The sequence below is a fragment of the Bombina bombina genome, chromosome 1 (assembly GCF_027579735.1).
Source record: "Bombina bombina isolate aBomBom1 chromosome 1, aBomBom1.pri, whole genome shotgun sequence".
In the NCBI taxonomy this organism is placed as follows: Eukaryota; Metazoa; Chordata; class Amphibia; order Anura; family Bombinatoridae; genus Bombina; species Bombina bombina.
The window spans coordinates 1,068,221,222-1,068,245,802 of NC_069499.1; the positions used below are offsets into that span (position 1 = coordinate 1,068,221,222).

Consider the following 24,581-nt stretch of genomic DNA (forward strand, 5'->3'; position numbering starts at 1 on the left):
CAATGTGACTTTCATACCTAGAGTAGCATACAAAACATATACAGAGAGCAATATTTTCAAAATTAAAAGCTTAGATTCACCAATATACAAAATATTATAGCAAATAAAACAAGTATAACCAGCATATAGTTAGTATCTTCACAGGAATTAAGGCCACAAGTGAAAAAACATGTATGAAATTTATGAAGCTCTACAGAAAAAGAACGTATACAGTCCTGCAATAACTTTCCTTTTCTGTAAGTCGAAACCAGCAGCAGCCACTGTAGCTCTTGGACCCTGTCTAAGTCACCTAATAAGGGGGATCACGGATAGAGTGAGATATTCAAGAAAAAGTTCACAGGTTTCCCTATGTATATTCTTGTAGGATTGTAAATTAGTATCTACACCAGAATTAAGCCATACAGGTGTAAAAAAATTGCTGTAAATCAATTGGTGTCTTCACTGGGGTGATAAGCCAGGAATAGAGAAACAGATATAAGTCCTGTAAAAACTTTCTATACTTGTGTACAATACGCAGCAGGAACCATTACAGGTCTCACAGCCAGATTTGCCAAACATGTAAGGATCACCGATAAAGTAATAATTTAAAACAAAAATCTATTTTTTCCAACTATGTATTTTCACTGAGAGTAAGCCCAACAGGTGTAGAATCACTGTAGATGGGTATCTTCAATTGGGTAACAGGCCAGGGATAAGAAAACAGATATAAAAAAACTTTTATAATCTTGCATACATTTTCTTTGCTTATAATGAGGTAGGCAGCAGCGACAAGTATGGCTCCTATAACCAGACTAGTTTACCATCTGAAATCACAGATGGAGAGAAAAATAGGCCAATAATCTTGCTTTAAAGAAACTCAGTGAGGGTTAAGATGGCCAGAAATTTCAACAAACAAACAACTAAGGGAGTCTCTTAAAAAGGAAGCATTAATCAACAGCAGTTTTTGCCTTGATTTTTACCCCTTCTATTTTCAGATGTGGAAGTCAGTTTTCCATAATTAGAAGTCTCATATGAGGCAAACAAAGTAATAGTGTCTCTGTGGGTAAATTGGTCTCTTCACTGGGTTTTAACCATAGCAAAAGGCAGATGTGGGGACTTAAATAAACCTGCAGGAAATTTCCGTCTTTATTGTGTAGTAGACAAAGATTATAAGTGTATCCCACACTCCCAGACTACTTTACCAAGCTTGGGTTAATTTTCCAAGAATCAAACAAGCACAAATTTGCAGAATGTCAGTGAGTCTTCACCTGTGTTGGTGTCTTCACTGAGATTAAGTTAAAAGCAACATATGCAAGGCTACATAGGATTATTAGCAAGCAAAGTTTCGAATTTTACAAAGCTAAGATAAATCAACATGCACCTCACACTCTCAGACTGGAATACCAAACTACAGAACTTACAATTCTCTCCTTCTTATATATGTGGCACAGGATGACTCAATAGGAAGCTGTTTCAAAGTATATTCTCCACTTACATGGGGGTCTTTATAAGTTTTAAGCACCTCAAAGACTTTTAAATGGTTAAAATCCCTCCTTGTTCCAACATGAACTTCAACATCGCTGCATCGATACACAACACACTCAACGTGAGTGAAAAGCGCTGTTTGGAGGTGAAGCGGGTTGATGACGGACCCTGACCGGCTATTCCCTGCTCCAGCAGGCTCCAGGCATTCGTTCCCCCCGCCAAGGATTCAGCTTCACGGAGAAGAGCAACCTCAAATGCAGCGCATCAGGGTAACCACGTGGTAGCGTCCACGTGCTTGCAAGCTCATGTAACTCCACCCCCCCAGCCTAAAATTCAGTGGCATAAGGCTTGCTGGTAAGATGTCACTTACATATCCTTCAGGCAGCAGAAGAGCATGGTGAGGAAAGGTCTCTCTCCCAGCACTGGAGTATACTTCTTTCCAAAAACAGATATATAGATAGTAACACACCACTTATATATACAGGGCTCATTAAACCCATGCATCAGGGTAATCCTGGGACAAAAGCCTTAGTTTGTAAGCTCTGGGAATTGCCCTTTGCTACCGCCATACAGCTCATAACCTAGATTTATTTAATAGATTTACGTCTAATTTGCAGCGATTATTTTTCAATGGTCAAACTCAAGCCATCATTTGTATTATTTGCACAAGCCAATTACGACTGGAGTCTAGAGAAGACAGAGCTAGAACATCGGAAATGATAAACTGCAGATTAGGGACAGATATATAGGGCTCGATTTTTTTAACACTAAGGCTTACAGGGGCACGTATACGCGCCCCTGTACGCCTCAGCTCGCCTGTGGCGGGGCGAAATTACCCGCAGGTATTCGCCATTGCACACAAGCGCAATTTTGCGCTCGCGTGCAATCCCGCCCCCTGCCCGCGCGATTGGCTGTGCGCGGACAGGGGGCGGGATTGCACGCGAGCGCAAAATCTCCTCGGTCGGACTCGAAAGAGGAGATTGAATTTCGCCACCTTAGAGGTGGCGAAGAGCTTAGGGAAGCTTGATAAATCACGGCGAGCAAGTTCTTGTGAGAACTTGCAGCCGTAGGGGCTTGATAAACTGAGCCCATAGCAAGAATAGGCTTGCAAAGTCTGACCTATGTTCTTTCAGTTTTCAGGATATCAAAATTGAGGTTTTCAATGAGCTTAAAAAGGCACAGGAAACCCAACCTTTTTTATTCATGATTCAGATAGAACATGCAATTTTAAACGGCTTTCCAGTTTGCATCTATTATCCAATTTGTATATAGGACAATTAAATGCAGTAGAATTACATAATTAACAAATAAATAATAAGGCAAATAGACAGCACATTCTTTAAAATTGAAAATGTGAAAGCCATCCATCAGCCAATTACAAAATGCATATACTGTGCACTCTTGCAAGTATATATATATATATATATATTTATTTATTTATTGTCATGACATCAGCAAGCCAGGCAGGAAATGGTATCAGCGCTATCAAGTATATTAGCCTATTTAATTTCCCTAATGAAAAAGAATGTAAAGTCACAACCTCAATACTATGAAGGTCCTCCAACACGTTTTGTAAAAATAATAGCATAAAATACCAATAATACAGTGCAATAGGATTGTGCAAAAAGCAACATTTGTTGACAATTTCATGGGGTACTTAAAATCCAGACTCAGGTTACAGAATTATATATAGTTATTTGTGGAATCAGTTATAAAATGAGAATTCAGAAGTAAAATATGTTAGCAGCTGTGATTCTCTGGCTACCAGGATTTGTCATGAAACAAATATTTGGAGCAATGACTTAGAGCAATAAGCAGTGTACCATCTCTGAGGACATTCACCCTATCCCAGTGATGCCCAACAAACAACCCGAAGGCCACAACCCAGTCTGAGATAAGGTTTTGTGTTTGTTTTTTATTGTGGTTCAATTCAAGTCATACAGACTTTGGAAGTCAATTACCGGTAGATGGAACAGAAATAAACATTTACAAAGCATATAACCAGTATAAGGCAAGACAAATATATATTACATGCTCATCTGACATTTTACACTCTTGACGTACACAATATTTGCCTGAAAACCGGTATACCTCCTAGTTAACTCCCAAGGCCACTCTTCGACCTCTCATCAGTGTACAAATTGAAAATTTTAGTTGGTAAACTGAAATAAAAGGAGACCGCTCATGGGTCTCAACTGATGAGCCATGTTTTTCTTTTGATTGGATGAAATTATAGATAGGGCTCTGCCTGTAATATAATTAGGGTAAACCTTTAAACTGTTTAATTTAAGGTGAAGTTGTGCTTAAAATGAGTAAGCATATCTATATGGGATGTAGGGGCTTGCAAGTAAGGAAAAGTTATAGGTAATATGTATAAGATTAGGCAGGGTGAAGGCCACTGATTTAAGGTAAAAGGGAGACTCCGCTATTATCAACCCACGAGGAGGTCATTAGTTATACTTCTGTTTGTGTTGCAGCACAATATCAGCCATAGATAAGACAATAATATTACTCCGAAAATATTTAGAGAAAGAAATGGATAGCCTTTATGAATATGCTGAGGTGTAAGGCAATATCTGAGGCTCCAGTATCAAGGTCGTTAAAATTAAAACAGGAAACCTCACGCTGCCTGGCCGCTGGCAGCAAGGCGCCCATTCAAAATACCGAGCTAGAGCACTAGAGATTAAAAAAATAAAGCTCAAAGGCCATCATGTATATTTGGGATATAAATGCGGAGGTGGCTGTATACGTTTGTTACAAGTTTTGAGGACATATATAAGTTGGGCACTGTTAAATGTATGGGCATACCACATTAAACCATTAAACATTCAAGAGTAGGGCAAGAGACCTGTAAATATATATCAGATAGAGTGTTCTCATGGATTAGGTATTAGAGGGTGAGGTATGGATTACTTAATTTGTTATTCATAAATTACATAGACACTTTTGTAACCTGCAGCTATGTCAATGGCATGGACAAAATATATAGCACAATGGTTACAGTGTATAATTTTTACCTAGTGAGACCTAACTATGATCTTTAGTTGGACACCTTTAAGGGAAGAGAGAAAAAATAGGTCAAGGGACCTGTAGATGTAAAACAGATAGGGTATCCTCACTGGTTGGGCCTTAAATTATATACCATAGATCTTCAAGCATATATTCATACATTACATATAAGCACTTTCAACCCTGAAATTATACTGCTATGCCTTGAGATTTGTATTTTGTAAGCTCGGTCACGAGCGGCTCATCTGATTGCGCTGACTGGTGTAAGTCTTCTTTATCCAATGGGGTCTGAATATTTACCTGGTCTTGTGGTTCCATACTCTTGAGTTTGCATTTGTAGCAACACCCCATGCTGCAGAAACGCTGGCCATAAGACTCTGAAAATGCTGGTCTAGTAAGTGCCCCATAGCTTTAACCAGATTGCTGTCGCAAGGCTCCATTTCACAATTAAGTATTATCAGTACTGGTTCCCCTCTGTCTTTCAAAAAATATAGCGGCAGTAGGTGATAGGTGAATTTTAGTGTTCTGCTATAAGTTATAGCACATCAAGTGCTGTGCAACGACAGGGCCGAAAACGCCCTGCCGGGGGGTATAATATAGGCAGAGTTCTTGTGACGGCTCCAGGCGCCCATGCCAGCAGCAATTCTTGTGAAACAAAGCACAGTAGATGCAGAATTCCAAGTGCATAACAGCTCTAATAAAATATTAAACGGATCGATGTATTGACATATGAATTTCTGTATTTTTCAAATAGAAGCAGCAGCATGCAGCTATGCGACTGATGGCCGCTGCCAGGAAGTTCCCCCCAGTCTGAGATAAGTTTCATCTTGCAGTCAGTCAATAAAGATTTTTATGTAAAATATTTTGTTATACACAATGAAATAAGACTGCAATATAGTTTCCTTCTTTATTATTTCAACTTTTTGCGTAATTTAGCTCTAAAAATGTAGCAATTTCTAATTGTCAGAACATGAAATGCACCCTGCTGACTGTTCAAGGCTAACCCTGCCACATATCGGTCCCTAACTGGCTTTATTAGATAACTGCAAAACAATATACTTAATGTTAACTTTATGATCATGGCTTGCCTTGTAGACTGAAGCCCAGATTGGCTACTCCAGATAAGGCAAATGGTAGGCGAAGTTTGGCTATTCAAAAACAATTTGTTTTACAAAAGGTTTAGATTGTGCTGATATGTTATTCTATTGTAGCACAACAGAAATGTCTGGCAGTGCCATTTTATATTTTATATTTATAGACAAACTGTAGATTTTCACCTCAATCCACCCAGCAGGAAATATAGGAACTGTACCTTTTGCATGCTCTAAATAAGTCTTTTTTTTTTTTCTCTAGCCGGCCAATGACCCAGATTTCAGATACACTGCTGACAAACACCTTTGCAAAGAAAGTGAGTAAAATGGTGCAATTTGTTTGCCTTTTATTAATAGAATATAATGACAGTAAAAAAATAGCTTATGTAAATCACTTAAAAAAATTGGGAGTGTCAAAGGGAAAGTTGTCGTTGTTAGAAGGAAAACAAAGTTGTCAGTTCCTGTTGTCAGTCTTTGAAAAATGTTTCACTGTCTGAAAAACCTTTAGATAGCATAATCCAGTGTACCTGCAGCCTTTTATACTGTTTGCAGTGCATTATGGGATGCAAACTTAAAACTGCTCTTCCAAAATTAAATAATCTGCAGGAATTGCACATTTTAGATACCTGCCCCCCCCAAAAAAATAATAATACATAAATACATATCATCAACACCTAGTTATTAACCTTATTGAAACATACTGTTAAAAGGGCCAAAACAATACACAATACTGGTCCCCAGCGGAACTCGCTGCTGATCCGATCAGCAGCGCTAGTCACACAACTCAGATGTGCAACCAGTGCAGCCGAATGGATCAGCAACGTTTTCTGCTTGGGTCCAGCAGTGCTTTGCAAGTACCAAGTGGCACTTCTACTGTGTATTTAAACAACTTTTCAGGAATAGAGCATGTCTTTTTTTTACTATAATGGCCCTTTAAATACAACGGCTGTTTATATGACAGGATTCTCAAATCTCCTTTCTACACAACCTGAGCAACTGTCTAGACCCTTATTATTTATGATGCCTAACAGGGTCTCTACATTGATGAACTGCTGGTACCTAATCTTTCTGAGAATGTATTTGTATGTTTGGACAGCAGCATTATTTCCTTGAGCATGTTTACTGCTTCACTGATTAAAACACCAGCTTTACTAAATGCCATTTTTTGCTTTTAAAAAGGTGCACACGCTCACAAACATCCTATTGGGCATAAGGCAGAGTACTATTTTATACATAATAGAAACAAATATATTCATTCAAAATTTTGCATAATTCGAATATTACATTTAAAAAGAGAATTAAAAATACAATAACAAGTATATTGATTTGAATTAGAAAAATTTGATTTGAATATATTTAAAGATAGTATTAGAAAAACTATTGTATTAAACAAATGTTAGAATGTTGTACAAACATTAAAAAATTGAAACAAAACGTGTTAAAATTTGTTTCATTTTTTAAATGTTGCAAAAATTCTTCCATTTCAACTATCTAGATATCTCTTTAGCAAAGAATAACATAAGAATGAAGCAAATTTGATAACAGAAGCAAATTGGAAACTTTTAAAAAAAAAAATGTTATTCTCTGTTTGAATCATGTAATAACAATTTAGGGTTTTGTGTCCCTTTAACCTATAAGGTTTATATTACACCAATCCAGTTATTAATGTAAATTACATTTAAAATAAAACTAACACATTTTTTTATTTCATTTTAAACATAGACCGTTACTTCAAATTTCAACAAGTCTGCCCTTTCATATGGATGACAGAACATTTTTGAGTATAATATCCCTTTAACCTATACAAAGTTAACATATTATATATGAGCTAATTTTCTTGTTACCATAGTTTCCCATTGTAAATAGTCAGCAGCTAATGAAGGAATCACAAAACAATCTGATTGTTTGATCGTAATTAACCAGGGAAATTGAGAGAAAAACTTGCCCAAAATACCAGAGAATTTTTAGCATGTTTGCTATTAATCCATTTAAATAGAAGTAGAGCCTTGGCTTTTTTGTATTATTTATCTTTCAAAACAATATATATATATTTTTTTTTTTTTAGTAGACAACCTAAGGAATTGATCTAGGCGCATTCTATCATATTTCATGCCACCGTTTCACATCCCAAATGCTATTATATGAATAAAAAAATTGGGGTACTCACTGAAATTATTTATATATCACATATGCAGTCATAACACACATGGTTGTAAAAGCTTCTCTGGGATCCCCTTTGTTCAGAAATAGACATACATGGCTTTGCCAATGCTTTTTTTTTTATTATAAGGCCACTAATTGCAGCTGTGCACCACACTTCTGAAACTCCCAGCAGTGAAGGGGTTAATCAGCTTGTAAAGTTAAGTTTAGCTGTAGTGAAGAGATTAACTCCCCAGATGTCAGCAATACCTTACCATATGAAAGCAGATGCCTTCTCCCTCCAGCTGCGGTCTTAGCTTTCAGAGCTGATAGCTGGGACCACAGCATGAGGGAAGAAGCCTACATAGCTACTACGTCGACAGGGTACACTGGGCAAAGTAGCTGCGTCCAAATGGCTTAAGGGGATAAAGGGACACTGCACTGTAAAAGATATTTCCCCTTTATGTATTCCCAATTACTTGTTATACTGCAAGAAATTGCACCTTAATTTATATTTAAAATAGTGGGGTTGTCTCATTAAATCCATTGTATCTAATTTGTTTTGTTTTCTTTGAATCCTTTGTTGCAAAATATACCTAGGGATACCGAGGTAGGCTCAGAAGCTGGTGGCTGCAAATATATGGCTCTTCTCATTGGCTTTCAGCTAGCAGTGCATTACTGCTCTTTCAACAAGAGATTCAGAGAGAATCAAACAAATAAGATAGAAGTAAATTGGAAAGCTGTGAAAAATAGTATAACTGTGCAAAATTTGATAATGGAAGTAACTTGGAAAACTACATGCTCTTTCTGAATCAGGTCAAAAGTTTATTTTGACTTGAGTGTCCCTTTAAATATTCAATAGGGGCTGTCATCTGTAAAGAGATATGTCAACAGCACAATATTGTAACTCTGTAAAGGTGTAATACATCTATATAAGTATGTTGTCATCTGTAAAGAGATAGGTCAACAGCACAATATTGTAACTCTGTAAAGGTGTAATAAATCTATATAAGTATGCTGTCATCTGTAAAGAGATATGTCAACAGCACAATATTCTGATTCTGTAAAGGTGTAATACATCTATATAAGTATGTTGTCATCTGTAAAGAGATATGTCAACAGCACAATATTCTGATTCTGTAAAGGTGTAATAAATCTATATAAGTATGTTGTCATCTGTAAAGAGATAGGTCAACAGCACAATATTCTGATTCTGTAAAGGTGTAATACATCTATATAAGTATGTTGTCATCTGTAAAGAGATATGTCAACAGCACAATATTCTGATTCTGTAAAGGTGTAATAAATCTATATAAGTATGTTGTCATCTGTAAAGAGATAGGTCAACAGCACAATATTCTGATTCTGTAAAGGTGTAATACATCTATATAAGTATGTTGTCATCTGTAAAGAGATAGGTCAACAGCACAATATTCTGATTCTGTAAAGGTGTAATACATCTATATAAGCATGTTGTCATCTGTAAAGAGATAGGTCAACAGCACAATATTCTGATTCTGTAAAGGTGTAATACATCTATATAAGTATGTTGTCATCTGTAAAGAGATATGTCAACAGCACAATATTGTAACTCTGTAAAGGTGTAATAAATCTATATAAGTATGTTGTCATCTGTAAAGAGATATGTCAACAGCACAATATTCTGATTCTGTAAAGGTGTAATACATCTATATAAGTATGTTGTCATCTGTAAAGAGATATGTCAACAGCACAATATTGTAACTCTGTAAAGGTGTAATAAATCTATATAAGTATGTTGTCATCTGTAAAGAGATAGGTCAACAGCACAATATTCTGATTCTGTAAAGGTGTAATAAATCTATATAAGTATGTTGTCATCTGTAAAGAGATATGTCAACAGCACAATATTGTAACTCTGTAAAGGTGTAATAAATCTATATAAGTATGTTGTCATCTGTAAAGAGATATGTCAACAGTACAATATTGTAACTCTGTAAAGGTGTAATACATCTATATAAGTATGTTGTCATCTGTAAAGAGATAGGTCAACAGCACAGTATTCTGATTCTGTAAAGGTGTAATAAATCTATATAAATATGTTGTCATCTGTAAAGAGATATGTCAACAGCACAGTATTCTGATTCCGTAAAGGTGTAATAAATCTAAGTATGTTGTCATCTGTAAAGAGATATGTCAACAGCACAGTATTCTGATTCTGTCAAGGTGTAATAAATCTATATAAGTATGTTGTCATCTGTAAAGAGATATGTCAACAGCACAGTATTCTGATTCTGTCAAGGTGTAATAAATCTATATAAGTATGTTGTCATCTGTAAAGAGATAGGTCAACAGCACAGTATTCTGATTCTGTAAATGTGTAATAAATCTATATAAATATGTTGTCATCTGTAAAGAGATATGTCAACAGCACAGTATTCTGATTCCGTAAAGGTGTAATAAATCTAAGTATGTTGTCATCTGTAAAGAGATATGTCAACAGCACAGTATTCTGATTCTGTCAAGGTGTAATAAATCTATATAAGTATGTTGTCATCTGTAAAGAGATATGTCAACAGCACAGTATTCTGATTCTGTCAAGGTGTAATAAATCTATATAAGTATGTTGTCATCTGTAAAGAGATACGTCAACAGCACAGTATTCTGATTCTGTCAAGGTGTAATAAATCTATATAAGTATGTTGTCATCTGTAAAGAGATAGGTCAACAGCACAGTATTCTGATTCTGTAAATGTGTAATAAATCTATATAAGTATGTTGTCATCTGTAAAGAGATAGGTCAACAGCACAGTATTCTGATTCTGTAAAGGTGTAATAAATCTATATAAAGTATGTTGTCATCTGTAAATAAAAAATAATAAAAAAAATAAATTAAAAAAAATAAACTCAGAATGATATAAATGTCATACAATATAGCACAAAAGGGACATGAAACCCAATTTTTTTTCTTACATGATTCAGACAGAGCATGCAATTTTAAATAACATTCCAATGTTGATCTATTTTCTAAGTTTGTTTTGTTCTACTTGTATCCTTTGTTAAACATGATACCTCAGTAGGCTCAGAAGCTGCTGATTAGTGGCTGCATAAAAATGCCTGTTCATTGGCTTTCAGCTAACTACCAGTACTGCATGGCTGCTCCTTCAGCAAAGGATACTAAGAGAATGGACAAAATTTGATAATAGAAATAAATTGGAAAGTTGTTTAAAATTGTATGTTCTGTCTGAATCATGAAAGAAAAAAAATGTGTGTTTCATGCTCCTTTAATATTCTTGCATTAATGAATTGACCCCCTCTTTTTATAATTAACCCTGAATATTATGGATTTTCTAATTCTCAGAGGTGGAACTGCACACTGCAAGCTTCTCAAGACTAACCATGCTACATATCTGTCATGAATTGACTAGCCTTGTGTTTTGTAGAAGCAAGCCCGGATTGGCTATTCAAAAAAAAGGTAATTGGTAGTCAAAGTCAAACAATTGCAGTAAGCAAGATATTCATTTGTTTTTAAAATATTTAGAACTTGTATGATATGTTACTTTATAACAAGATAAGAGAAATATGTTGTAATTACAAGGGATTTGTGCCTCATTAAGGGATTTCTATTTTTATACATAATCTTAAAAAAAATGCATGTGAGGTATTCATTCTTTGTCAAAGGGCAGTGTTTGCTTATTCCCACAACTATCACAATAAAAAGTGGGACAGACAAAATAAACTTGTAAAATATAAAATGAATAATCCTACTGAACGTTGTTGGTTAGAAGAGATAGATTTTGGACAACCAACGGAAAAAACTATGGGATACAGAAGTTTAAATAAATGAATGAACACAAATGTTCCCTATACAGATGGGTATATGCTGTGCTTTTATTGAGCTAATGTTTAGCTTGTAGAACAAGGACAAAGAGAAAAACAAGAGATAATCATTAGAATGGGAATTCACAGAAATGAGGAAGCACATGAAAGCCGAATGAGAAACAGCGGTCAGTAAGGCCTTTAAAGCAGGTTACTGTAATTTAGCCTACAGAACTAGGAGATCTGCAAATCATCCTTTACTGCATTACTGCTAGCCAGGCACAACCCATGCATTTTTATTAAAGGGATATGAAACCCAACAACTTTATTTTGTGATTCTGACAGAGCATACGATTTTAAAAATGTTTCCAGTTTACTTCTATTATGAAATTAGCTTTGTTCATATGGTATTTTTTGTTGAAGAGATACATAGGTATGTATCTGGAGCACTACATGATAGGAAATGGCGCTGCCATTTAGTGTTCTTGCATATGGATAACATTCTTGCAAAACTGATGCCATATAATGATTCAGACACGTTCATACGCCTGAGCTTATGTCCCTGCTTTTCCACAAAAGATACCAAGAGAACAAAAAAATCATAATAGAAGCAAATTACAAAGCTGTTTAAAATTGCATGCTCTATCTGTATAATGACAGAAAATGTTTGGGTTTCATGTCCCTTTAACTGTAAACAGGGTTAATTTGGCAATTGAGACAAGTGGATTGACTACCGCACACTCTCAAAAGGTTCAGTCAGCTTAAAAAACAAAAACTCCTAATGATGACTTTAGCACATGGCGCACAAGCACAGCCATCTCTCTCCTGGTGCATATCAAAGAGTGCGCTCCCATACAGTAGAATGATGGTCAATACTAGCGGCATAAAGACGCCACAAATCTCACAGCTACAGGAGCATTCTAATGCAAAAATTACATGCCCCATTTTGTTACTGGCTTCAAAGGGAGAGTGTACTGTTAAATGTGTTTCCTATGACATACCAACTGTAGAGTGTATGGGAAATTGATCCTTTGGGCTTATTTTTGAATATGAAATAGATTTTTTTTGTAGTTGACACCACAATCTATTCAAATGGGCTGAGCTTTCAAGGAGAGCAGAAAATCCTCTTTTCTCTGTATACACAATGTCTTCAAGATCTTAGCCGTCTGCTTACACAAAAAGTCCAATTGAAAATGAACATTTTTTGAACATATTTAGTACAAATATCTCCACCCCACCCCCATTGGGAGTGTAAATTCTTCTGCAGCTTCTTGTTTACATAGCTTTAAAGGGACATAAAACTGATGCAGTATAACTGTTAAAAGCGGACAGGAAAATATCACCTGAGTATCTCTATGTAAAGAAAGAAGATATTTACCTCACAATTTCCTCAGCTCACCAGTTCTGTGTAAAAAGTTATACTTCAGTCACTGCCCAGCTGCAGGTAAAAAAAAAAAAAAAAAAAAAGGAAGAAATGAACAGCAGCCCATCAGCATCAGCAGTGCTGAGGTTTATGAACTCTTTTACTGTGATCTCATGAGATTTGACTTGACTCTCGTGAGATTTCATAGTAAACTTCCTTAAACTGAATAGGGAAATAATATGAGTGTGCACAAAGCTCACTCCCTTGGCTGTCCTGGGACAGGCATACTGATTTGCTGATTAAAGCCCTTTGCAATGGGGTTTGAATACTTAGGACATGCTCAGGAGCATGCACGTGTCTGCTAAAAAAACTGCTGCCACAGAGTACTAAAGAGACCTGCATGCTCCTGAGATTCTATGAGCCTACCTAGATTGATTTTTCAACAAATTATATCAAGAAAACAAAGACATGTTGATAATAGAAGTAAATTAATATAAGTAAATTGGAAAGTTGTTTAAAATGACATACTGTATATGAATCACAAAATAAATAATGTGACTGTACTGTTCTTTTAAGTAGTGACATTTCCAATATATGTGGGGAAACAGGCAAAAGTAGCTATTTTAGATTACAAAATAAAATTAATATATTTGTAAACAATACACTTCAACAGGTAAATTTGGTCTTTAGAAACACATTAAAGGGGAGAAATATGTAAAGTACACTGTCCGTTTAAATAACTGTGTTGAATGTCTGCAAAGTGATTGGTGATAACATACAACTGCTTACTATCCCTTTAAAAGCATAATCTAAAATCACATACTAACAAATTAGAGCATGATACTTGCATTTTTCCAAAGTAATTAAATAAAAAGGATGTATATTGAAAAAAGCCCTAGAATATCTTGCACTAGAATGTCCCTCGAAATCATGCCTCATTATTCATGGCTACACAGATATGCCTCTTGTCATTGACTCGCCAGATGTGTTCAGCAAACTACAAGTAGTGCATTGCTGCTATGGAGCTAACTTTAACTATGTGTGTAATCACTTTGCAGTAGTTAAACACAGATATATGCATACAATAGTAAAAAGTACAAAAGCGTGGTACTCAAATGTTAAAAATTCCAACTTTATTTAGTCCATATTAAAAGCAGCAATCGCTGTACATGCCACACAGGTAGAAAAAAAAAACGATCTTACGCGTTTCAGCATGTTGCCTTGGTCATAGATCCTAATTGCACACTACATCTGCTTAATTTAAAAAGCCAGAAGTAAAAGCCTATTGGCTATCACAAATAAGAAAACACACCCCTCACTAAGTCACCTATTAACCCAATACTATCAATTGGATAATGTGCATTTTATCAAACAGCGGATATAAGCATTAAGTAGCAAAAGATATTTGTTTATACATTATTCAGTACTGAAAATACCACGATATTGGAACGTCAGGTAATTCATTTTCAATTGCATTCTGTATATGTGTAGTGTCTAAGTATTGTATATATAGCTGATAGTTTCAACATTCACAATATTTTCACATATTTGTAATTGACTTGACTAAGGATCCGAAACGTTGTCTTTTTTTTCTTTGAAGTCTCAATAAAGATGGAAGCTTTTGCATAAGTGGTGAGTGCTGCTGTTTCTTCTGGACTGTGCTATATTATTGGCGGTTTGTGTGGTACCCCTACCCCTACAGCTTGCACCACCCACTACCTCAGTGCTGTGCCGCATAGACTTTGTTTGCACATATTTGTAATTAACATTCAGAATAAATGAATGAAAAAGAGTGTAACAATAAAATGATCTAACACATAAAAGCACTTTTTTTTTGCACTTTTTTTAAATCCCTTTAAACAGGACTTATAAATGACTGAAAACCAGGGCTACAAGAATCTCTCACAAATGTGTGTGACAAGGTACATAGTCATCTGATGCACTTTAGATAACATTCGCTAAAAGTTTACTAGCAGTCATGTTGAGGATGAAAGTGAGCAAATTAGTTCATTATTAATGGACCTTACACTCTATAAACAGCTGAGACATAATTTGCATTTTTTGATTTTCTTTTTTGCCTCAAGGAACTTCCTTTTCTTACAGAAAATAAATATAATGCATAGCTAAGTGGTGAAAAGGCAAATGTCTGTGGTCAGAGGGTAGCATTTTAAAGAGCTCATAAATTAGGTGAAAATAGAAAGTGCAATTTTTTGAGGTTTTTTTTTTTCTTTTTTGTTAGAAGTGTCCTATCTCTACTTCAGAACAAAACAAGTTAAGTGTTGAAAAAATGATGGAGGAAGTGGTTAAAAAAAATTGTTCTTATATGGTCATATTGTCACAAACTTGTAAACCACTTTTACTTTACAAGTCAATTGAGTACAATTTTTAAAAGAATCTTAAGAAAAACTAAAATATGTTTCAGATTATTAAACTGAAATAACATCCCCCCCCCCCAAAAAAAAATTATTTAACCACAGTTAAACACATTTTTACTCTACTTCCATTATCACATTTTTTCCCCTCTCTTGGTATCTTTTGTAAAAAAAACAAAAAAAAACAGTGTAACCATGTAAGCTCAGGAGTATGCACAGATCTGAAGCATTATATGGCAAGAGATTTACAACAGTGGTATCCATTTGCAGCAGCAGCAGAACTATTTCCTACCATTTAGTGCTTTAGAACCCTACCATGTACACACAGATCAGTAACCTGCAATCACTTCCTAGGTTTAGAGCAAAAACCTAAAACAGACACCTCACAGCCATGTGTGCAGGTGCAGTGACTGGGGAAGGAATGGCGGTGCTGGCTCTCAGCCATATGCAAATGTAATGAGCCACAATGGTTAAGAAACACTGAAGGTAGAGAAGTATTCACTGCAAAGAACCAACCCCACTCAGACAAAACTGCTGGTCTAAGGAAAAGAGGAAGCTGCCGTAGATGCTCAGAGAGATATACATTGTTATACGATATTATAACATTACGAAACAAATACTCATCCCAGACTGAGTGGGTGATTGGTGGCTACATGAATATGACCAGGCCTGCCCTTTGGGGGGCCCCACAATGTCAGAGGTGAGGCTATGAGCTGATGCAATGTGTATGTTGTATTTAGTTTATGAAAAGTGTTTATGGCAACAAGGTGTGAAATATTTTGTGTTATTCTTTTTATAGGTATCACTAAACATTGGCACGGAAGTGGGCCATACAAGGGGCAGGGCATACAGGGGAGGGGAATAAAGGCACTTGGCTGATGGGCCCCACAAATGCTAAGGTTGGCCCTGAGTATGACAATACTGATTAGCTCACTGGCTGATTCTTACTCAAGAGCAGCAATGCATAGGGGATCCTGAGTGTGACTCACAGCCCTGCACATAAGGTTAAACAGAGGTTGCACTGGAAATGTTAGAATAAATTCAAGCTTATTATGGTTAGACTACAGTGCATTGTCTTAGTGTCACAAGCCCAGCATGTGGTTTGCAGCTGATGGACATACATGATCCCTAGGGTTCCCACCACTTTTAGAGGGGACAAAAATTGTAGCCATACTTATTAGCATTCATTTGCACAAATAATTAAGAAAACATAATTCAAACCCTAAAAAAAAAACTGCTAGGACTGATTTAAACTATTTTTTAAAATAGATTCCAATAAACTAGAAGATGTTTTGTTATAATGGCCAATATTTTTAAATATATTATTACATATATTGCACAGAAGTTTAAAAAGGGACATTGCACTGTAAAATGTTCTACCCTGTAATGTGCTCCCAGTAATCAATTTTAGTGTAATACATTGTATACAAATAGCTCATTTGCCTTTATTTTGTGATTTGAAATAGCTATCTGTTGAAACCAAGACACTTATATACTGAATATTTTAATAATACAGTAATAGCTACAGAAAAGCTATATAAACAAGACAATTACCGGAGCTGTTCCCTTTCATGCTGCTTCTAGTATTTCTGTGTTTTGACCCCTTCCAGCTGCAGCCGACTAATCTCTCTTCAACCAGGGGGTAATAATCTGCAATAGCAGTTATAGATACACGAATATGCAGAATGATGCTATGCAGAAGGATAAGGATGCTTTTGGCAGTCAGTAATCACACACCAGCAGTGGGGAATATCATTTGAATTACATTTTATTTTTTGGGATGGTATTATTATTATTACTGTTGCACAAGTGATGTTCTGACTCCCAATAACCACAGCTGTCCTTACTACAACAAATAACCTCCACAGCTGCACTACTGTATTGCGGTCCACGCTAGAATGACAGGCTGATAGCCACACGCTCTGTCTTCTTCTCCAGCACGCAGGCGCTCTTCTGCTTATGTGGGCAGTGCACATAAAAGATTAGTGTGTGACATCACCCCTTCCAGTTGTGCATGCGTTGAGGCAGAAAACCTCACCCACGTGACAAAGGAGGAGAGGGAAAGCTAAAAAAAAATTCAAAATAATCATTTTCAAAGATTAAAAGATGCAACTTACACAGGTGCATCTCTACATACATATTTTTATATTGTGGATGCATTCATGATGGCACCCTGGAGTGTTGACTGGTCTTTTAACTATACACAAATAAACCTTAAAAAGCAAATTCTCATATTTTATACTCTGCAGTTGGTAAAAAAAAGAAATTGGAAACAATGTTACAGTATACTGTCCCTTTAAGTACAATACGCTCTATCAGCTGCTTGTCTGAGTACACTAACAATACCAAAAGGACCCTAACTCGACATCATTAGAAAGTCAACGTGAAAAATTACACAAAGCTGGCCAATAACTATAATATATTTTTAAAGAACACCCAATTTTTATATACTGTATATCATTATTATTATACAACATGAGGCCCAGAAACAAACTATTGGCTACACAGACAGAAAAAGGATTGGCAGTTGCAGATAAGTGGACTACTCTGTGGGTTGCAAATTAGAAGAAGTAGACGTTGCGGGGTGGGGGGGCAGATAAAGCATCATAGCCCAGGGGCCTCAGGTTGGACAATCTGTTTATAAAACATACTTTCATGTTTTGCCTTAAAAATTCCATGTGATTTTTAAAGAAATGTATCTCACGTGTTACTTTCACATGTGTAGCACCTAGTAGCAACTCATTTTCATACAGGAAAACCCAGAAGCACATTCCCACTTCTTGTTTTAATGTTATTTCTACTTTTGATAATAAGCTTAACTAGACAACATTTACACATGAAACGCTGACACTGCCTGCAGCACCAGGTTTAATTATGTTAATTTATAAGCGACTGGCAAAACAGCTGAAAACGTTTTATTGGTGCAGGATTTTAAGTCACATAAAACAAGTACTGTGTGTCAAAGGCCATGCTCTGAAATCAAATATATTCAAATCTGGATCTAGCACTCCAAATAGCCCACTATCCACGCAGCTGCCACGGTGCACTCAAACAATATTATTCACAACTAGTCCTCAGTCAGGCACTCTCTGGTCATTAATGTATTACTAGAGTGCGTGACTGAGGACTATACATATTATATATATATATATATATATCCATCCAAAGTCCAAGCTACAGTATTACCCTCCAGAGGTCATTCGCCTGGATGCAAAGATGTAATAAATATTCCTCATAACAAATGCACTCAAAGGTCTTTGGTTGAAGTAGGTTCATAAATTTCATGAAACTTTTCAAGGAAAACTCCCCCTTCATAAGCATGCTTACATATAGATTGTAAGTTCCCACGGGAATAGGGCCCTCAATCCCTCGGGTATGTGTTTGCAAATTGTGTCCTGTCTTCTTACAAGTCTTGTATTGTTTTATTTAAATGAATTGCATCCATGGACAGCGCTGCGGAATATGTTGGCGCTTCATAAATAAAGAATAATAATAGCAAATTGTGGTCACCAAGCACTCACGTTGTTCATATAATGCCTAGGTGCAGTACATAAAGATAATATAGACAAAAACAGAGACTGCACTCTTAGATCTTATTTTCACCACCACTGTGGACTTTAATCAATGTGGATGTGGATTGATTAAAGTCCACAGTGGTGGTGAAAATAAGACCTAAGAGTGCAGTCTCTGTTTTTGTATATATATATAAATAAAATTTGTAATATGCTCTAATTTTAAGAGTTCTGTTACATAACTATGCAACTAATGTTTTACCAGGCTAGCACTTTTTTTTTGCTAAAAAGTTGGTCAACTGCTCCCTGGATAGGATTTTGGGATGTAGTTTGTCATCATGTTCCTTATACACACACACTATCTTTAAAGGGATAGAAAGGTCAAGCTTGTCTTCACTCACACAATACACACCACCAAAGCCAGCTCTCTGAGCTTGAATACTGGTGCACAGAGCCTCCCAGCATATGTGCGTATGCTGCTGAAAACAATACATTTTACAAGAAGCATTTTTGCTAATGGAAATGTATTGAAAAACAGTTTTTATTTAAAATTGAAATGCACCTATGTACATTTCAAATTTGACCTTTCAATCCCTTTAAGAACAACTATTAGAATGAGGTCAGAGAACCTAAAACACATTTTCTCGTTTTCCATCATATTTAAAGACGTCAATGGAATTCCAATGCTTTAACCCCTTAGTGACCAGACCACTTTTCAATTTGTTGACCGTCTGGGACCAAGGGTATTTTTGTATTTCTGCTGTGTTTGTGTTTAGCTGTAATTTTCCTCTTACTCATTTATTGTACCCACACATATTATATACCGTTTTTCTTGGACTTTCTAAAGATAATTTACTTAACTTAATTACTATTAAAAAAAAAAAAAAAATATGAGGAAAAAAATGAAAAAAAAACACACTTTTTCTAACTTTGACCCCCAAAATCTGTTACACATCTACAACCACCAAAAAAACACCCATGCTAAATAGTTTCTAAATCTTGTCCTGAGTTTAGAAATACCCAATGTTAACATGTTCTTTGCAAGTTATAGGGCAATAAATACAAGTAGCACTTTGCTATTTCCAAACCACTTTTTTTCAAAATTAGCACTAGTTACATTGGAACACTCATATCTTTCAGGAATCCCTGAATATCCCTTGACATGTATATATATTTTTTTTAGAAGACATCCCAAAGTATTGATCTAGGCCCATTTTGGTATATTTCATGCCACAATTTCACCACCAAATGCGATCAAATAAAAAAATTGTTCACTTTTTAACAAACTTTAGGTTTCTCACTGAAATTATTTACAAACAACTTGTGCAATTATGGCATAAATGGTTGTAAATGCTTCTCTGGGATCCCCTTTGTTTAGAAATAGCAGATCCCCCAAACAGCTCTCTCCCCCTCCCCCTCTACCTTATAGGGAGCCATTTTGGGTACTGGCAGCTGTCTGCCAGTACCCAGTTTAGAATTAAAAAAATTCAATTAAAAACAGGGGCACTTTAATTCATCAAAATTTACATTTCACTCGTCCTGTGAAAAAATACTTACCTTTTAATCTTGACAGCCGATCCAGCTTCCTCCGGTCATCACAAAGCCTCTTCCTGGGTCTAAAATGAGGAATCCGGCTTCCTCCAATCACAGCGTTGAATCAGACACTGATTTCCCAACGGTGGGGGGGGGGAAAGCTGTGATTGGAGGATGACCGATCCATCATTTCTGATGTTAGAAATGGCTTTGCGACGACCGGAGGAAGCTGGAGCTGCTGTCAAGTTTAAAAGATAAGTATTTTTTCACAACACGAGTGAAATGTAAATTTTGATGAATTAAAAGTTCCCCTGTTTTTAATTGAATTTTTAAAAACCGGGCACTTTAACATCAAAATTTACATTCACTTTAAGAGTGTTAGAGTGATAGGAAGGACAATTATGTCTTTGAGGTGTACCATTTGAGGTACTGAACCTTTACAGTTGCAGAAAGGAAGCCAATTCAGTAAAAGTCTTGGCAATGCTGAAAGCAGGAAGATGATTTTACTTTGAGCATTGTTCCCTTGAGATGTTACCATAGCAGCAGACACACGTGGATAGCACTAAAGCTGCTGCTGATATGGGGTGATCCAATAATATCTAGAGGGTTTCTATACCGCCAGAACATAGAGTGAGATCAGGTATCACCCTCTCTTCTGTCCATGTCATATCAGCTAGATACAGAAACTTCCAGATGATTCCCACGCTACTCCTTCCCATCTTGTGAGCTCAGCACATTTTCCTGGGAATATCAGCATTTCATGAGGCTGATTAGATTACACCTTCTACAATATATTAAAGAATGGTGCTGACACTTTGTATGCATGAATACTTCAACACAAGTAGCTTAAAAATATATTTGAAAAGCAACATTAAAAATAAAGTAGTACTAGCCAACATTGAAGATTGATGTGATCTACTTGCTGATTAATTTATTTTTTCCCACTTACTATATTCTATGAGGAAAAGTATTTCATTGATCTTATTTCACACACGTTTTTTTTTCCCCTTCATTTTATAAGAACAGAACCATTTCACTCTTTCACTGGTAACAATGTATGGCTTCAGATGGATTTTGATGTCTCCTTTTTATGACTATTCTTGGTTTTTGTATGCAATGTTATTTTTGTATGTACTACAAAATTAAATAATAAAAATCTACTTGCTGAAATAATTTTATACATCTACTGGGTATGTCCACTCGTTTTTTTAATATACCCTAAAGCCTTATAAAAAGCTTTCATTTTTAAACAATTACACATACACATACCTCTTCCCTTCTTCTCTAGGTCATAAAATATTTGTGCAACTTGTACAATTTAGGCATTTTTGTCTAGGCATGCATGTCTGTATTAGTAAATACTGCTACCATGGTTGCTAAAATGATTCTTTCCAATCACAATAGATAGGAGCAGATTGCTTTGTTGAATTAGTGTTGAGAAGTTACATATACTTGGCACCATTTGTTATATTATTCTGTTGAGTGATGTACTCAAAGCAAATTAATAGAACTTCAAAATTGACACAGTGCAGAATAGATAAAAGACAATATGGAACAAAACAGATTTATCGCCAACATGAAAAAAAAAACTAATTTGGAGCACACACAAATAAATATATTTATATATGATATTTAGATAATACATCATCATCAATACATTAGCCTAAGTTGTTTTCCAACATACCTTAACTTAGCAAATGAATGTGATTAACTACATAGATACTGAGTGATGAAGCGGCAGTCAAAATAAAAAAAAAGAATTCCTTACTAGGGTGGTAAAAAATAATAGGAAATGCTAGCAAAAAAAAAAAATAAAAAGCACAAATCAATAGCAACTTTAAAAATCAAAATGTTTAAAAAAATTCTACACTGAAGCCACATCCCTCTGCTCCCCCCTACCTAAAATACCACTGCACATCCTGACCCAGAAACATCTCTGGACGTTTCCTGCCCTATCAGTCAATAAACACCCTACACATAACCATTGCAGCTCTTTTCCTTTTGGCCTAAAGTAACAATGTTCTAAAGGAAATATCAGAAGTGCAGAGTCTATTGTTTCATCATTTTGAGGTTGGGATTAATTATAAAAACTGTAATTCTTTAACATTCACAATCCACAGAGTTAAAGCTACATTACAATGATTGAGATCATCATAAAAACAACTTTCTAATTTACTTCTATCACAATTATTCTCTTGGTATCTTTGTTGAAAAGCAGGGACGTGCACGTGTCTGGAGAACTATACAGCATCAATTATGCAAGAATGTTAGCCATTTGCAAGCGCACTACATGACCGCACTATTTCCTGCCATGTAGTGCTCCAGATACGTACTTGGGTATCTCTTCAACAAAGAATAACATAAGAACAAAGCAAATTTGATAATAGAAGTAAATTGAAAACTTTTTTAAAAATGCTATGCCGTTTCTCAATCAATACAAAAAGGTAAAGAATGAGGTTATAGTGAGTGTCAAACCCTTTTGGAAGTATGCAAAGTGGTCTCAGCTAATAATGAGTTGCCCCTGACATTATTTATAAGATATTAACAGTGCTCTTCCAGTTTGCAAAGAATTCCTCCTGCACTGACTTTTTTATGATACTGAGAATTTGCATATCCTTCCCTTTTTTCCCCATTCGGATAGCACATCAGAAACAGCAGCATATCCAAGAGGAAACACCAAATGTATGTTCTGAGCATTCATTGGTTGTTCCCAAAACCAGCAGTGACTCAGCTGCACAGGTTGGGAAAAAACTCTCTCACCAAATACTCTCATTGCCTACAGAAGATTGCAAGCTCCTTGCAAATGTTTACCATTCTTCCTCAAGCAAAATTGCAGTCACATTGAATGATTAAGGCTAATAATTACAATAAATTGTCATATTTCCAGCATAGTGTTACCCTTTTGTAATAGCAGCAGGTTTATACAACTAAAATACACTGCCAAAACAAGACAATATATTACAGGCAGTATTTCTGTCCTTAAATAAAATATATAAATAAAAAGCATCAATTCTTTCTGGAAGTGTCTGTCTAGTCTACAGAACAATATGAAAATAGCACAATATGGCTCTAAGATCTGCACCGTTGGCGTCGGGAGTGTTATAAAACATAAGCATTACAGAATACTTTATTGTCATCCATACAAGAGCATTACAAGGTTTCCCCATAAAGGTCACAGAGCTGTGCAAAAGGGAAATTATTACATTAGAGAGGTAATTTGTGTCTAATATTTAACCATAATAACATACAACACAATGTACAAATAGTAGAAGAGCTTACAATCTAATCATCCACAAGTTGCATCAGTACACAGATAAATGATGGAGATCCTCCATAGCTTTGATGTTCCTAGAATCTACCTAATATACTAGATCAAATTTGCTGCATCCCTTCCCCCACTATAAAAGGGGGAAAAAAAAGCATCCAGGCAGTTTCAATTGGATGATAAAACAGCATGCACGCCTATATACTGGTAACTAGATAGAATCACATTCAATAGCCATTTAATGCAAATTTCTATTAATATTTTAAAAAGGGAATTCTATGCAGAATTAAGCACACAAAAAGGAGGGTCAACTGGGGAGGGCGGGGTGATCATGAGAAATAAATGCCTATATACTATAAATATTTACAGTCTTACCTATTCCTGGAGCAACGTAGATAAAATACAGGAAGGATGATGAGAGAGAAAATAGAAAAAGAATGGCCAGCACTGATCGGTTGGGAATCCGTAAGATCTTCCTCATCACAGACATTTAAAAACGTGAGATGTATTCTCTGAAAAGAAATTCCTGGAGAGTGAGCTGTGGTGGGAAAAGGTATTAGACACCAGTCCAACGTGACAACAGAATAGATGATCAGTACGGATGATCTAAAACCAAAGTGTTTGATTTTCTTAAAGTAAAAATTAAAAAAAAGAGTGCCAGACCGTAGGGTGAAAAAACAGTTGGTTTGTGTAATAAATAGTTATAAAATATAATAATTAATATAGGTTTTAGAACAGTCCTAGAGGGTGGGTGATTCTAAGGGAAGGTTAGAGAAAGGGATGCCCCAACAGCTAGTCCGAGATAGAGTTGAACATGAATGGGAGCAGAGTCAGACTCACTCACTCTAGCAGGGAGGGAGGTGGCGCAGTGTGTGGGCGGGGCCAGGAAACTGATAGGAAAGTCTACTACGTAGGTTGCAGCAGCTGGATAGAGTTACTAGCACTGGCTAAAGAGGGGTGGAGCAAGTTAGGGAACGTCTGCCAACTTCTGTCCAGAGGGAATAGCGAAGTGAGAGCTTTTTAACCCCTTAGTGA

At 35.9% G+C, this 24,581-nt stretch overlaps 1 protein-coding gene across 1 annotated transcript in view; it reads right to left on the reverse strand.

The window, feature by feature from the left end:
- The window catches only part of B4GALT5 (beta-1,4-galactosyltransferase 5), a 147,534-nt gene extending 123,216 nt beyond the window's left edge, over positions 1–24,318 (reverse strand). The window contains exon 1 of the mRNA XM_053691686.1: positions 23,922–24,318. Coding sequence (XP_053547661.1) covers positions 23,922–24,036 — 115 coding nt within the window. The 5' untranslated portion in view covers positions 24,037–24,318. The remainder of the gene's footprint in view (positions 1–23,921) is intronic.
- Positions 24,319–24,581: the final 263 nt, after the last annotated feature.